Source organism: Amphiprion ocellaris, chromosome 9, assembly GCF_022539595.1.
Source record: "Amphiprion ocellaris isolate individual 3 ecotype Okinawa chromosome 9, ASM2253959v1, whole genome shotgun sequence".
NCBI lineage: Eukaryota > Metazoa > Chordata > Actinopteri > Pomacentridae > Amphiprion > Amphiprion ocellaris.
The window spans coordinates 5,628,642-5,643,541 of record NC_072774.1 but is presented as its reverse complement, the minus strand read 5'-3'; the positions used below and the strand labels follow the sequence as shown (position 1 = coordinate 5,643,541).

Here is a 14,900-nt window from a genome sequence, read left to right as displayed (position 1 = left end):
CTTGGCTTCATGGCTATTGTAGTTTTCAACACAGTGAAGCGGCCGACTTCAACTCCGCGCAGAACTCCAAACATGGCGGTGCATCGCTTACCAGCAGTGACGGGAGTTGTAGTGTTTTGTGGCGCAGACGTTCAACGGGACGCCTGGGAAGAAAAGTTTCCGAAGATTTTCATCTGAGAGGAGAAGAAACGGTAAATATAACGGAACGGAGAGATAGTTTTATCGAACTGCAGTTACGTTAACGTTTCACTCAGCAGATCCAGTGTCACATATTTGCTCTGTACGATTAAGAACAAGTGATTTCTCTAAAAACGGCGGAGTTGCATCATTTTGGTTCATTTTCTGTAATCGACCAGGGTTTTTTTGAACATCAAGAAACAAAAACATACTTTGCGGCGTAAAAGCTGTTGAGTAAAACTAGAGTGGAAAAATTAATCGAAATATAATTGAAATCGCAATAACCAAATGTGTGACAACAAACAGTTCAAATGGAGCTTTGTGGTGCTACAGAGATGCAATAAATCTTATTCTCCACATACAAGAAAACATGCTTGTTTGGTTGAGACTGCAGGGAAAAGTCACAATCATTTTAATAGTTCTGTCAGTGGATGCAAAATGCAAAAATTACCACTAAAATAGGCAATATCTGAGAAAATATTTACACTATATATACATTTTTGCATAAAGATCAAAGTGTATATATAGTGTATCAAAAAGTAAAACATTTAGATACTCTGATGCACAACTCTGCAAAAAAATCTGCAAATATTCTCACCAAAATCCACAAAAAGTGTGTTTATTATCCAAACAGCACCTCCAAAACTGCAAACCGTATCAAAAGATTGTTGCATGTCTTCAGATGAACAATTATTGGATCAAATGGGGCATCTAAATCAGAGTTTAAACTGTATTGACAGTTGTGCTTTTGATGGTAAATCATGTGATAACGCTCCATCACATGTTTTCAATGAATCACTATTGAAGCTCTACTTGGAAAAAAAAATAATGACACAAATCAAATTGTAATATTTATTGGAAAAGTCTCCTTTAGATATTTGCCCCAAAGCATTCGGCTCTAATCACAATGAAAGGAAAGTTTCACTAATAAAGTTCCATAACACAGTAAATAGTAATCAAATCTGCTGCCTGTTTCTGACAATAAACACAGAAAGTTCCCTCCATGTTCAGCCTGGTCATAACTCATCTAACTACAGCATCTTATAATAAAGCAATAAATTGTGTTTTCATTGTTATTTGGCTAACTGTTGTTATACTTTGGGATTTGAGACGTACTGTGATATATTTATGTAGTTATAAGAAGCATCCGTATGCACAATAATACTTTAGATCAACTATATCATCTTATTTTGAAGGGCTTTAACACAGAATTGAAAAGATCCAGAGCTATTTATTCTTAATATTCTCTTTTTACAGCCTGGGACACCTAGATCTAACAATACCACTGGTTTGTTGCTTAAAATCTGATGTATAACTTGGCGAAATCTCTGCAAATATCCCAAATACAGCCCCAAATGGTTTCAATTTTAGCCTCTTAATTACACCATTTTGACAATGTTACAGAGTAAACTGAAATGTGAAACACTGTGCATTCTTTTTCTGTGTTTAGTCCACATTAGTATCACAGTTAGTGGCAGGCAATTTGACCAAACTGTGTGCTTTGGAATTAGTCCTATTTATATGATTTACTTCTAGAATCATATGTGAACTCATAAATTTTATTCAGTAATAATATAGATGATGGACACTTTCAATGTTCCAGGATCGACTATATCTATTATAGAAGCACTTTCATGGGCTTTAGCACGTGGTCGGGATGATTTTCTTTTGTGAAACAAACCAAAAAATAATCATTTAGATCATTTTAAATTTGACTTTAAATGCTTTGATGGAAAATTCTGCAAAATCACTGCAAATAGTCTCCCTAAACCCACACAAAGAAACAGAAATCTGTAGCTTTTAATCTCTTTAATGCACCATTTTCAAGTTATTCTAAAGTAAAATGGATATAAAATGTGAGACAATGTAAGATCATCCCAATTTCTTGCTGTGTTTAGTCCACATTAATATCACAGTGAGTACAGGTAGCAAGTCCAAACTGCGTGATTTGGAATTAGTATAATTAATGGTGATTTTTAGGTTTAATTATATGTAAAATTGTGCTGATTAGAAATATATGTTTTCACAAATGTTATTTAGTAATTTGTGCGACCGATCTTTTAAATAGTCCAGGATCAGCTTTACTGATTATAGATACATTTTTGAGGGCTTTGACGCATGATTGGAGTGACTTACTTTTGTAAAACAAACAAAAAAAATAATGATTTTGATCCCATTTATGAACTGAATTAGGTGTTCTAAAGTACAGCAAAACTGTCCCTAAATCCAAAAAAAAGCAGAATTTTTATATTGTTTTATGTAATGTCATGCTATTAAAATAGAATGGAGTAAAACAGATATAAAATGTGAGACTCTGTGAGGTTCCTACTTTCTTTCCTGTGTTAAGTTCACATTAATATCAAAGTGAGTCCAAACTGTGTGCTTTGGAATTAATTTAATTCATGATGATTACAGCTATACTTATACGTAAACGCATGCACTGGTAATTCTTGTTTTCATACATTTTATTTATGAGTAATTTGGGTAACTGATTCTGTAAATAGTCCAGGATCAGCTATATCTTTTTAGCTATGTTCAGGAGCTTCTGTGCATGATTTTATATGTTAAATTGTTCTTACTTTTGTAACGCAAACAAACCAAACTAATTTAGAGTCAGGGCTGTTCATGAGATATTCAGGCCTACAGCCTCGGAGGGAAATTTGTTAAGTAAAAGTAATCTGGTAATCTGGTGCAAAACTCCCCAAAATCTCTGCAAATGTTCTCCATAAACCCACACTTAAATGTTTGCATTTGATTGTTGGTTATTAAGCAGCTCCGCTACTCCAAACTTTAACGAAAAGATCTTTGCACCTCTTGAGAAGCGTCGAATTAAAGGAATAAACAATCTGTAGACATCCTCCCTCTGTCCGTACAGTAGCTGTGTTATGCTGGCAGTTATTTGTGAACAGGTGGGCAGGTCTCAGTGTGTGAGTGAGCCTCTTTCTCTGCCCTGGCAGGAGCCGGGATCAGGGCAGGTAGGGGACCTGGACGTGCCGCCGCCCCCACTGAGGATGCACTGAACTGGGAAACATCTGCTGAAGTGTCCCCCCTCAACACAGATATGGTAAGAATCCAATAATGCACAGAGAGCAGCTGCTCAGGTTTGATTTGATGTTTACATCCCAGATTTTCTGTAGTTATGAGGTGTGTCTGTTAAGAGTCTCCACCCTGAGCCCCACGGTTTGTAATTCTCTCTCAGGAGCCAGGACCATTGAGACTGTGCGTAACGAAGCTAATTGTGTGTGCTGCAACAACCTAATTGTTAAGGAGATTAAGGTGGAATGTTGAATTGAATCCCAGCATTAATATTTTATGGGCTAAAGCTGTCCATAGGGGGTTCACAGTGTGTGAGCAACTCACAGATGGAGTCAGGAAGATTTCTCTCTGTCTGAATATCAGAGTAGCACTATGTCCTCTTTCAGTCATCAGGGCAGGTATGGATATATATTGATATGAAATATGAAAATTCCCCAATGTTGGGTTTATTCCATTAGTCTGTGTTCATGTGGAATCAAATGGGAGCACAATTTTCTGGTGAAATTCCTTTAGTTTTAATTTAATTCATCAAACTAAAGAACAGATGATGATGAATACAGTTGAAAAGTACTTCTAAATGGAGCAATGGAGTATTTATTACATTTGCTATATTACAAGCCCCACAGCAGGAACTCAGTGCAACAAAAATCAGGCCACCTTTTCATTATTTAATAAGAGATTCAAGTCTTTTATTTTTGAGGATGTCAATGTCAAATTTCTGCAGAGATGTTTTGAGACTGTTTTTCAGCTGCTCTTTCCTCTAACTTTGTCTTTTAAATACCCCAAAGTGGTTCTATTAGATTCAAATCAGGCCACATATGTGTCCAGATCGTAGTTTTCACTTTGTTTTTCTCCAGAAACTCTTGTGTGATTTTGTTCTTCGGATGGTTCTCTTGCTGGAATATTCCTCTTCTTCCAGCTTCTGCAAACTGTTAGTCATCTTGTCAATCTTGTCAGTCAGTATTTTGGTTTATCCACACACATTCATCTATAAATATCATCTCCACAACACCTTTTGCTCTCATGCAGCCTCATATCATCATACTTCCACCTCCGTGCTTCACTGTCAGGACTATGCATTCACTGTGGTAGTCCTGCTCAGGTTCACACCAAACATGCTGGACTCCATCTGAGCCCAACAAATTTATCTTCATCTGACCAAAGAATGTTGTTCAACATTTTTCAGGCTTCTTTTCGTGTTTTTTATCAAAGTTTTATCTTCTCGAAGATAATGAAACAGAAGGTTCAAACCAAAACTCGCTGAGTTCAGACCATGAAATTCAAACTGATGGTTGAATAATTACAATGAAACTGATGTTTCCTGGGAAAATGTTCCCAGGGACATCGAGTAAATCGAGCGTTGAAGCAGTAATTTTAAATGAAGTGATGCCGAAACATTTTTGTGAAACATTAATAGACAGCGTGTTCTTCAGCTATTTTTAAGCATATCATTTTGTTAGAAATGCCCTGTCATGTAAAATCCTAATCTAGATAAGTTCAAAAGATTTTGACTGATGTGCGAGTCAGAATGCTGGGAACTGTTGTATAATGTGATTTATTTAGAACTACGTGGTTGTTTGGTCTGCAAATGTCTTTATATCTAAAGTTTATGTCTTCAAATTGTGTTTAACAGTAAAAACATACAAAGATGTTCAATTTACAATCATTTGAAATAGAGAAAAGCTCCTTTATTAACCTTAGTGTTGAACTGATCGTCAACATTATCATAATTTTTAGCCTAGATTCCTAGAAGTTCAAGCACAGAATGATGATATCTTCTTCTATCATTCATGGTAAAAATCCACTGGTCACCAGAAATGATGAAATGTGATTTTCTAACTTTAAAATATTGTTTTTTAGATCATGGTTTGAACAATTTTGGCTCCTCATAATCAGACCTGAGCTGCCCTAAAAACATGATTTGTGAAATTTTAAAGGAGCTCCAGAATATTGACAGTGTTTTCTCGTTACATGCATTTTTATTTATTTTTTCAATCTTTATTGACAATAATTAAAATGAGACTGTTGTTGATCTACATTGGGGTGATGAGATGGAGCTAAGCGGTGGCCTGGCTTGACCTGTTAAAATCTGGCCTCCAGGCTGCATCTGCAACCATTTTTTGGAAATGAAAATTCCACGTGGTTGTATTTGCAGTGGTACACAACGATCTTGATGATGATTTGAAGCCCCTCCGGCTGCTACGAGCTGTTACTGCAGTTAGCTGCTGTGGTTTTCTTCTTCACTGAATCCTGTGTGCCGTGTGAAACAATCAATTCACTGCAGCCGTGTTGTCATGATTAAATTATCTGTAGGTGATTAGTTTAAAAGATAAAAAATGAGACGATGATGAGTGTGGTGGTGAGGAAGAGATCCAACTCAGATACTCCTGGTGTTAAAGAGCGCAGCAGAGGAAAAAGTACCAACTAAATGAATATTAATAGCAAATAAATGAACATGATCAACTGTGATATTGACGGTTTAGAATGTAGAAAGCTTCACTTTTTCAAAACTGCCATCACATGAAATCTTGCTTGTTTTTTCTGTCTTATTTATATCTTCTGGCGTTAATATTAGGCAAAAAAAAATTGACTTCTGATCATCAAACCTTCTTGAAGAAAATTCCAATAATTCCTTAAAAATTTTATTTAAAAAGAAAAATCCCCCAAATTTGGCAAGAAAATTCTTGTAAATGTTTTCAAAAAATGAGTAAAAATCTTTAAAAAAAATCATAAAAATATCTAAAGTGATTACATATATATCAGTAAAATATCTAATATTTTCTTTAAGAACATTCACAAAAAAATCAGATTTTTTTTGTGAATGTTCTTAACATTTTTTTTAACATTTCTTTTTTTCCACCAAAAAATGTTCAAAAAGTTCCCAAAAATGTCGAAAACGTGGACATCAGAAGTTTCACTCTGAAAATATACTTTTTTCCACATTTTCAAATTGTAAAACAGGTCAGTTTGACCTGCAGTACGACATAAGGGTTAATTTAATGTTATCTTTATTGAAAAAAAATGCTTTTCTTTCAGAAATAAGGACATTTCTAAGTGACCCCAAACTTTTGAACGGTAGTGTATATTTATTTTTCACTTTAGAACACATTTTGATAATAGAAAAAGAAGAATATTACACAGAGCAGCAATAGAAGAATGTCAACATCCATTTTCCTTTCCTCTAGCTGTTGCTGCTCTCCGTCCCTCCAGGTTTGTGCACAGCATCACCTCTTGTATGATAGTTGACCCCAGACTGTTGAACAGTAGTGCAGGTTTAGCTGTGGGTTTAGTTGTCGCTCTTTTAGAGACTTTTAAAGATAGCAGGGATGAAACCTACTTTGCAAATATCTGGAAACCAGCTGCTGAACAGTGAAATGCTGAACCAGAACCGGCAGCCAAAAGGACAACAAAAGGACACTTTTGACATTAGCGTATTTTTATGTTGTGCAATTTAAATGTTAACTATCTTTTGAGCTTTATCGCCAACTTAAAAAACATGACTTTATCTGTTGCAACTGTTTTAAATCAACTCAGGTTACATGAAGAGGCTTATCATGTTGTGTAAGAGTCCTCATGAGCTTCAAATCTGCGGGTTTAACGGCATAAGCAAATGGCAAGAGTGAGTGACCACAAAAAAAAAGACTATTTGGTTTGCAGCAATGAGTAAAATTTAAAAAGATATGCTGCCACTCCAATGTGAGTAATGTTGGCAGCCTGGACACCCCTTTAAATAATGTCTGGTATCACTACTTATCAATAATTCAGGAAAAACATCAGCCTGCATGAACTTAAAATTCACTGACCTTAAGTCAGTATTCGTAAAAAAACACAGAAGAAGAAACTTAAATGTGCAGAAAAAAACACAGCATACAGGTGCTTATACATATTTTAGTTGTTTCTTCAGGAAAATGATAAATAAAAGCTAAATCAGGTGCTGTAGAAACGTGACCATAGAACGTGAGTCACTTTAAACCAGATATCCGGAAATAAAAGATGCTTTCTTGATGCAGAAAAAGAAACTTAACCCTATGTGGTGCTGAAAGATGCACAGCAGCTGTTAGCTTCTTTATATTTGTAGCATTTTTTAGGAATAATGATGAATAAAAGCTAAATCAGGTGCTACAGACATGTCAGCATTGAAACGTGATGGTACAATATCTAGAACTTCACTTACTTTATGTCAAATATCAGGAATGATGTTGTGCCTGTATAGCTCAACGGGTTAAGTGGGTGACCCATGTACAGAGGCTGGTCCCTGACGCTGTGGCCCGGGTTTGATTCCCGCTTGCGGCCCTTTGCTGCATGTCTTCCCCCCGTTTCCTGTCTGTCTGTCACTGCGCTTATCAAATAAAGGCCAAAAAATGTATTTTACAAAAAGAAAAATCCAAACTTTCTTGATGCAGAAGAAGAAACTTAACCCTCTGTGGTGCTGAAAAACAGATAGCAGACAGGTGCTTATTCATATATTTATTATTTTCTTATGAATAGCGATAAATAAAAGCTGAATCAGGTGCTGCAGACGTGTTGTCACCATTGAAACGTGATAGCACAATATCAGGAACTTCACTTACTTTAAGTCATATATCATGAAAAATGCTAACTTTCTTGATGCAGAAGAAGAACCATATACCTCTGTGGTGCTGAAAGACACACAGCAGATCATATTTTTCTTTTTTCTTTTATTAATTGTGATAAATAAAAGCTAAATCAGGGACTGTAGAAATATTACCATCGAACGTGGCAGTGTGACGTCATGAACTTCACTCACTTTAACTCAAATATCAAGAAAAAAAAACTACATTTCTTAATGCAGAAGAAGAAACTTAAACATCTGTGGTGCAAAAAGACTAACATCAGATGTTTGTTCATTTATATTTTTATTATTATTTGTTAGGAATAATGATAAATGAAAGCTGAATCAGGTGCTGCAGACATGTTGTCACCAATGAAACGTGATGGTGGAATATAATGAACTTCACTCACTTTAAGCCAAATATCAGGAAAAATATCGACTTTCTTGATGCAGAAGGAGAAACCTAAACCTCTGTGATGCTGAAAGACACAGAAAATGCTTGTTTATTTTTATATTTTTTTTAGGAATAATGATAAATAAAAGCTAAATCAAGTGCTGTTGTTACGTCACCATCGAATGTGACAGCATAACATCATGAACTTCACTCACTTAAAGTCAAATATTGGGAGAAAAACTTACTTTCTTGATGCAGAAGAAGAAACCTAAACCTCTGTGGTGCAAAAAGACAAACATCAGATGTTTGTTCATTTATATTCTTATAATTTGTTAGAAATAATGATAGATAAAAGCTATATCAGGTGCTTCAGACATGTCACCGCTGAAATGTGATGGTGTAATATAATGAACTTCACTTACTTTAAGCCAAATATCAGGAAAAATGCAAACTTTCTTGATACAGAAGAAGAAATTTAAACCTCTGTGATGCTGAAAGACACACAGCAGATGTTTGCTTATACATATTTTTATGATTTCTTAGGAATAATCATAAATAAAAGCTAAATTGGGTGCTGCAGACATGTTGTCGCCATTGAAATGTGACGGTACAACATCTTGAACTTCACATACTCATCAGCAGGTCATATATGAGTCAAATATCTGGAAAAAAACACTTTCTTGATGTAGAAGAAGAAACTTAGACCTCTTTGGTGCTGAAAGACACACAGCAGATCAAATTTCTGTTATTTTTTCAGAATAATGATTTAAAAATGACTAAATTAGGTGCTGTGGAACTGTCATATTTGACATTTCTGGCCACATAAAAGTGAAAAAGGTGAAAGCCAAAGTACAGTTCAAACAGATTTAGATGCAGTGAAATCCGTAGTATTTTTACCTGCAGTGTCCAGATACTGTATATATCTGTTGTACTACATTGTACTGCAGCACTTCATGTGTCCATCCTCTCCTTCTCTGCCCTCTCCTCCCCTTCTTTCTGTCTTCTCCCATCTTTTTCCATTTGGCATTGATTTTTTTGTTTGTTTTTCCAGCTGATTATGTCCCTGTACTCTGATTCGCCGGTGGGCACATTGCTCTCTGCACTTTAATTGGACATTTAATTAGATCACAGTTTTAGTCCAATTAGACTCTGAGGTGTGGGGAAACGAGGGGATGGAGAGGGGAGAGGAAAAGTCCCCCAAGCTGGTGTCTCTGTCTCCCTTCCCCCTTGGTGCTCTGTCTCCCCTCTCCTCGCTCTTTTTCTGCCTCGCCGTCTCCCCCGTCTCCCCCGCCTCCCCCGTCCTCACCCTCCTGAGGGCGGCTCATTAGTGATATAATGGGATGACACCAAACGCACAGCTTCACTGACTGTCAGAGTGGCAGCTGAACTGAGGTGACTGTTTCTGTATCAGATATCTGCATTTTTATACAAATATATAATTATATTCTAAATATGAAAGCTTAATAAGTGGTAAAATAATAGAAAAAAATTGTAATTTACATATTAACTGTAAAAATAAAAAAAACAGGCAGAAATTGCAATTGATATCCACATTAAAGATCAACATTTTTCACAAATAATAACAATATTCGACTGTAAAATTACAGTTTCACTGAGCTTAAATCCACCAAAATATTATTAATATATTGATGCATTTTTTTTACTGTATTTATATCGTCAAATCCAAAATAATTTTACAGACATTTGCCATTATGTGAAAGAAAAATATGTATATTAAGGATTGAAGAGTATATCTTTTAACTGTTGTTTTACAGATTTCTTTGTAAAATCACAGGAGAAAAAAAGAATAATTTACATGTTAGAAAAACCAACTGTAAATTACGTCCACATAAAATTTTTTTGCTTTTCCCAATATTAATTTGTTTATTTATAATGTCTGACCATAAAATTACAGTTTTTTTGTTGTATTTAAATCAGCATAAATAAAATTATTTTACACATTTTTGCTGTTAATGGGAATAAAATATATATTTTAAGAATTGAAAAGTATGTGTTTTAACTGTTATTTTACATAGTTTCCCTGTTTTGTTAAATTATAGATAATACCAAATTTAAAAATAAAAAATAAAAAAATAAAAAAATAAATATATATATATATATGTATATATATATATATGTATATATATATGTATGTATATATATATATATATATATATATATATATATATATATATATATATATATATATATATATATGTTATTTTACATATCGACTGTTAAAATAATGAAAAATAATAATAATAAAACAGGCTGAAATTGTCATTATTATATAAATGTTAGGCCAGATAGAGATATTTTCTAGCAAAATCACAGAAATAAAAGTAGGGATTTACGGGCCAAAACTGTCAATAACGTCTACATCAGAAATCTGTATCTTTACAAATAATAATTCCTTCTTTTACAATATTTGACTGTAAAACTGCAAATACGTTATTATATTTTAATCAGCAAAAATAAAATGATTTTACAGATATTTGCTGTTTTTTAAAAAGAAAAACTGTATATATTAAAGATAGAAAATAAGTAGTGAATATATGTCTAGACAAAACCACAAGGAAGAGGTATTAATTTACATGTTACCTGTAAAAAATAAATAAAAATATTTTTAAAAAACAGGCCAAAACTGGAAATTATTATATCCAAATCAAAAATCAGTATTTTTACAAATATTATTTTTTTAATTTGTTGTCCTATAACATTTCCCTGTTTTGGTAAATTAAAGTATAATTTATATGTTGACTGTAAAAAACAACAACTACAACAACAACAACAAAATAGCTCTTTTTACTCCAGCCAAAGTATAATTATTTTTACAGATATTAGCTTTTATTTGAAAGAAAAAAATGTATATTATGGATTGAAACAAAGGGAATACACCTTTTACTTTCTGAACAATTTATTGATATTTTACAAATTTTCGCCATGTTGGTAAATTACAGATGATATCTAGTAAAATAGCAGAAAAAAGGTATTATTGCACATTAATTAAACATGCCAAAACTGTACATAACAGCCACATCCAAACATTGTATTTTTAATTTGTGACTGTAAAATTAAACTGTTTAACTGCACTTAAATATGCTCACAATATCATTATTTTACAGATATTTGCTGTTATATAAAAAAAAAAAAGTATATTATGGACTGAAATAAAATGAATACATTTTTTATTTATTTTTTATTTTTTGACTTTTATTGATAAATTTAGTGATATTTTGACAGACAGTCAGTGTTGGTAAATTACAAATGGCTAGTAAAACAACAAAATTCAAAATCTAAACATGGTATTTCAGTGTGTGACTGTAAAATTACACTAATTGATTGCACTTAAATCTGCTCAAAAATATCATTACTTTACAGATATTTGTTGTTTTTTTGAAAGAAAAACTATGTATATTTTGGATTGAAACGAATCAAAGAGGCCAAAACTGTACATAATGTCCACATCCAAACTGTGTATTTTAGTCTGTGACTGTGAAATTAAACTGTTTAGCTGCACTTAAATCTGCTCAAAATACCATTATTTTCCAGACATTTGCAGGTTTTTTTTGTTTTGTTTGTTTTTTTTAACCGTTTTTGAGCGTTACAGTGGGGAAGCGTCTCTAGGCTGCCACTCACTGCAGCATTGATCAGCCCACACATGCTGTTCTGAACCCCATCGACTGCTGCAGTGCTCCAGTGTGAAATCACATCACCTAATGAGACCAAGATAAGCCTCATTACCAGTCACACCAGTTTAGCTCCCCCACGGTTCCTCCCTCTTTTACCCCCTTTTTTGTTTGTCATGAGGCTCAGAGCATCACAGCACTGAGCCCCGGTGGGCGACAAACACACAGGTGGGTTTAGTAAACACACACAAACACACACACACATATGCGTGCAGATATGAACACGCAACGTCGCTCAGGTGTAAGTCCTGAGAGGAAACGAGCCAATCTTTGCATCCCCCCGAGCAGCCACACACTGTACATTTTTTTAACAGGTTTTAACTTTAATATTCTGACAAATTTGCTGTTATTTTACAGCTTTTTCCAGTTGTGTTGAATTCCAGATAATAACTACTAACATAACAGAAATAAAAGTATCAATTTACATGTTAACTTTACAAAACAAAGGCCAAAACTGTAAATAATGTCCACATCAAACATCTTTATCTTTAAGTAGTAATTAGTTCTTGTACCATAAAATTACACAACTTCTTACCTTATTTTAATCAGTTAAAATATAATTTTAAAATAGATATTTACTGTTATTTAAATAACAATAAATAAATATATATAAATTAAATAAATAAATAAAAATGATAAATTTAAAAAATATATAAATTTACACAGTAACCCTAAAAATACAGGCCAAAACAGTAAATATTGTCAGCAACCATTTTTTTTAAATAGTAATTTGTTCTTGCACCATAACATTACACAATTTCTTACTTTATTCAAATTAGCAAAAATATTATTTTTAAATAGCTATTTACTATTATTTAAAATAAAAATAAATACATTAAATAAATGAATAATTAAATAATAAATAATAACGAAAAAACATTATAAATTTAAATAGTAACCTTAAAAAAATATTTTTTAGCTATTATTTTGTTAAATTGAAAATATTTAAACAATGTTACTTTACATGTTGATTGTAAAATAACAAAATAACAAAAACAGGCCACAACTGTACATAATGTCCCCGTCCATAAAATTACACCATTTCACTGCATTTAAATTCACTAAAAAATGTAACTATTCTACAAATATTTGCTGTAAGTGTGATTTTTTTTTAATTATTTTTATTTTTAATGTTACAGTATTGTCATGTATTTTCAGATTTTATTTTATTTTTTTACAGTGCACGCCTTCACCTCCACCCTCAGGACTCTGAAATGTCTCTGCAGTCACTCGTCCTACACTTGATATCTGCTCGGCTAATCTGCGCCGCTTCCTCATATTCATGTTTGGGTGATGTGTGTGAACGACAGGCAGCAGGCAGGACTGTTTTAGCCACCGGCGTCGCTACCTGACCCCCGTGGCTGCCAGATTGACAGCTGTGGTCCCGCCTAATTGCATTACTCTCCCAAGTGATTGGCTCTCACCCTGGGGGCTCATTTGTCAGGATGCATTGCGGTAATGATGTAAATTAGCAGATCTGTGTGTCACTCAGCCTTCTCGCCTCCTGCTGATTGGCCCCGCTGTGCCCCAGGGCTCGGCCCCCAGCTGAGGGAGCCAGCTCATTGGTCCTTGGGGAACCAGGAAGCCCCCCCCTAGAAATAGGGCTTTACAGATTGGGCTTCCCTTAGGGCTGATATTATCCTTCCTCCTAACTCTTTACCTGTCAGTCAAAACCCAGGGACCGGTCCCTGCAGCCCCTATCTGATACACTCACAGAGGGACGTGGAGGTGTCTCAGGCACCTGTAATCGCCAAGACACACTCCGCTATAAGTGCAGAAACTGTTAAAAAAAGAAAGAAAGAAATTTATATAAAAAGTTGGTGTGTGTGCGCTTGTTTAGAATGGAAATAAAGGCCACAGGCTCTGTTCCCCATTGCTTACCCAGCATGCCCCAGCGAGCTCCTCTATCAAAAGCAGACACCTTCACAGTGACAGACATCCAGAGAGCCACAAACACACACTCAGACTCCGACTCCCTGGTTTTTCTTTGCCTGTTTGCCTCAATAGCGTCTATTGAAGTGCCGGTTGCAGAGTGTGTGTCTGTGTGCAGCTCTCCTGTAGTGTCGCTCAAAGGTTCCGTGGGAGTGTCTAGAGTCTTTGTTGGACCCGCCGCGGTTATATGAGGCCGAATATGAATAAAGACTAAATAATGTCAGCATCAGCATGAATCAATACTAATACAGATGCACAATCACTTGGTCTGGACCTCAGCCCGTGATCAATGGTTTACTCTGAGTTATTGTCTTCATATTAACAAGTGGAGTGCTCCCTGAGGAAGGTGTATGAATGGCTAAATGAGACCACTCCAAACCTCTCAACAGGACCTTGTGTTGTTTTTACGCCCTCCTTTGTTAGACTTCAGACACTGGCATCGCAAAAGCCTTTTTAGCACAAATTTGGATGCGCTGTGGGTGTTTCCAAAACACTCAGGTCCTCATGAAACTCTAATTGCATGCTCTCAGCGATATGAATGTCCTCGCATAGATTCAGATATCGACTCGTGTCCCTCGTGTCAGTGTTTTGCCAAATTACAACTTTTTTCCCCACCTGTATCTAAGATTATTCATAAATTGATTCAGATTTTTATTGCAGCAGCTGGAGGCTTTCAGATGGACTTGAAATGTAGAAACGGATCACAATAAATCAACAAAAGCAAAAGTTTGAAATGAGTTTGTGATTGAAAGGAGGCACGGTGAATGTCAGATTGTATCAGTTTTCTGTGCAAAGTCGAGAACATGATGTTACTCTTCCTGAGGGCATTTCTGCATGTGTTTGTTATCACCGAAATGGCAAAATTTAACAAAGCCAGAAAGTGTAGAAACAGAAGCAATCATCAGACTTTCATCTTTCAGACAGTCCTCAAACTAATCACGAGTGACATGTGATTCCATCTGGAAAATTAACAAAATCTAATCATTTAAATCACTTTATTCTACATGTCTCATTCAAAAAGTCGCTCCAAATAACCAAGATCTTGTTAAAAAAACAAGAAATGATGCACTGCTGGGCCCAACTGAGGAATCATAACTGC

The 14,900-nt window shown here is 34.7% G+C and overlaps 1 protein-coding gene across 3 annotated transcripts in view; it reads left to right on the top strand.

Moving 5' to 3' along the window:
* The window catches only part of invs (inversin), a 73,638-nt gene that overhangs the window by 23,008 nt on the left and 35,730 nt on the right, over nucleotides 1-14,900 (top strand). For 2 of the 3 annotated variants that reach the window (XM_035954726.2, XM_023284275.3), the window contains exons 1-2: nucleotides 52-191; nucleotides 3,135-3,241. In XM_035954726.2, coding sequence (XP_035810619.2) covers nucleotides 3,239-3,241 — 3 coding nt within the window. In that variant the 5' untranslated portion in view covers nucleotides 52-191; nucleotides 3,135-3,238. Of the gene's footprint in view, nucleotides 1-51; nucleotides 192-3,134; nucleotides 3,242-14,900 lie in introns of those variants that run through there. The other variant, XM_055013756.1, reaches the window with a different exon arrangement.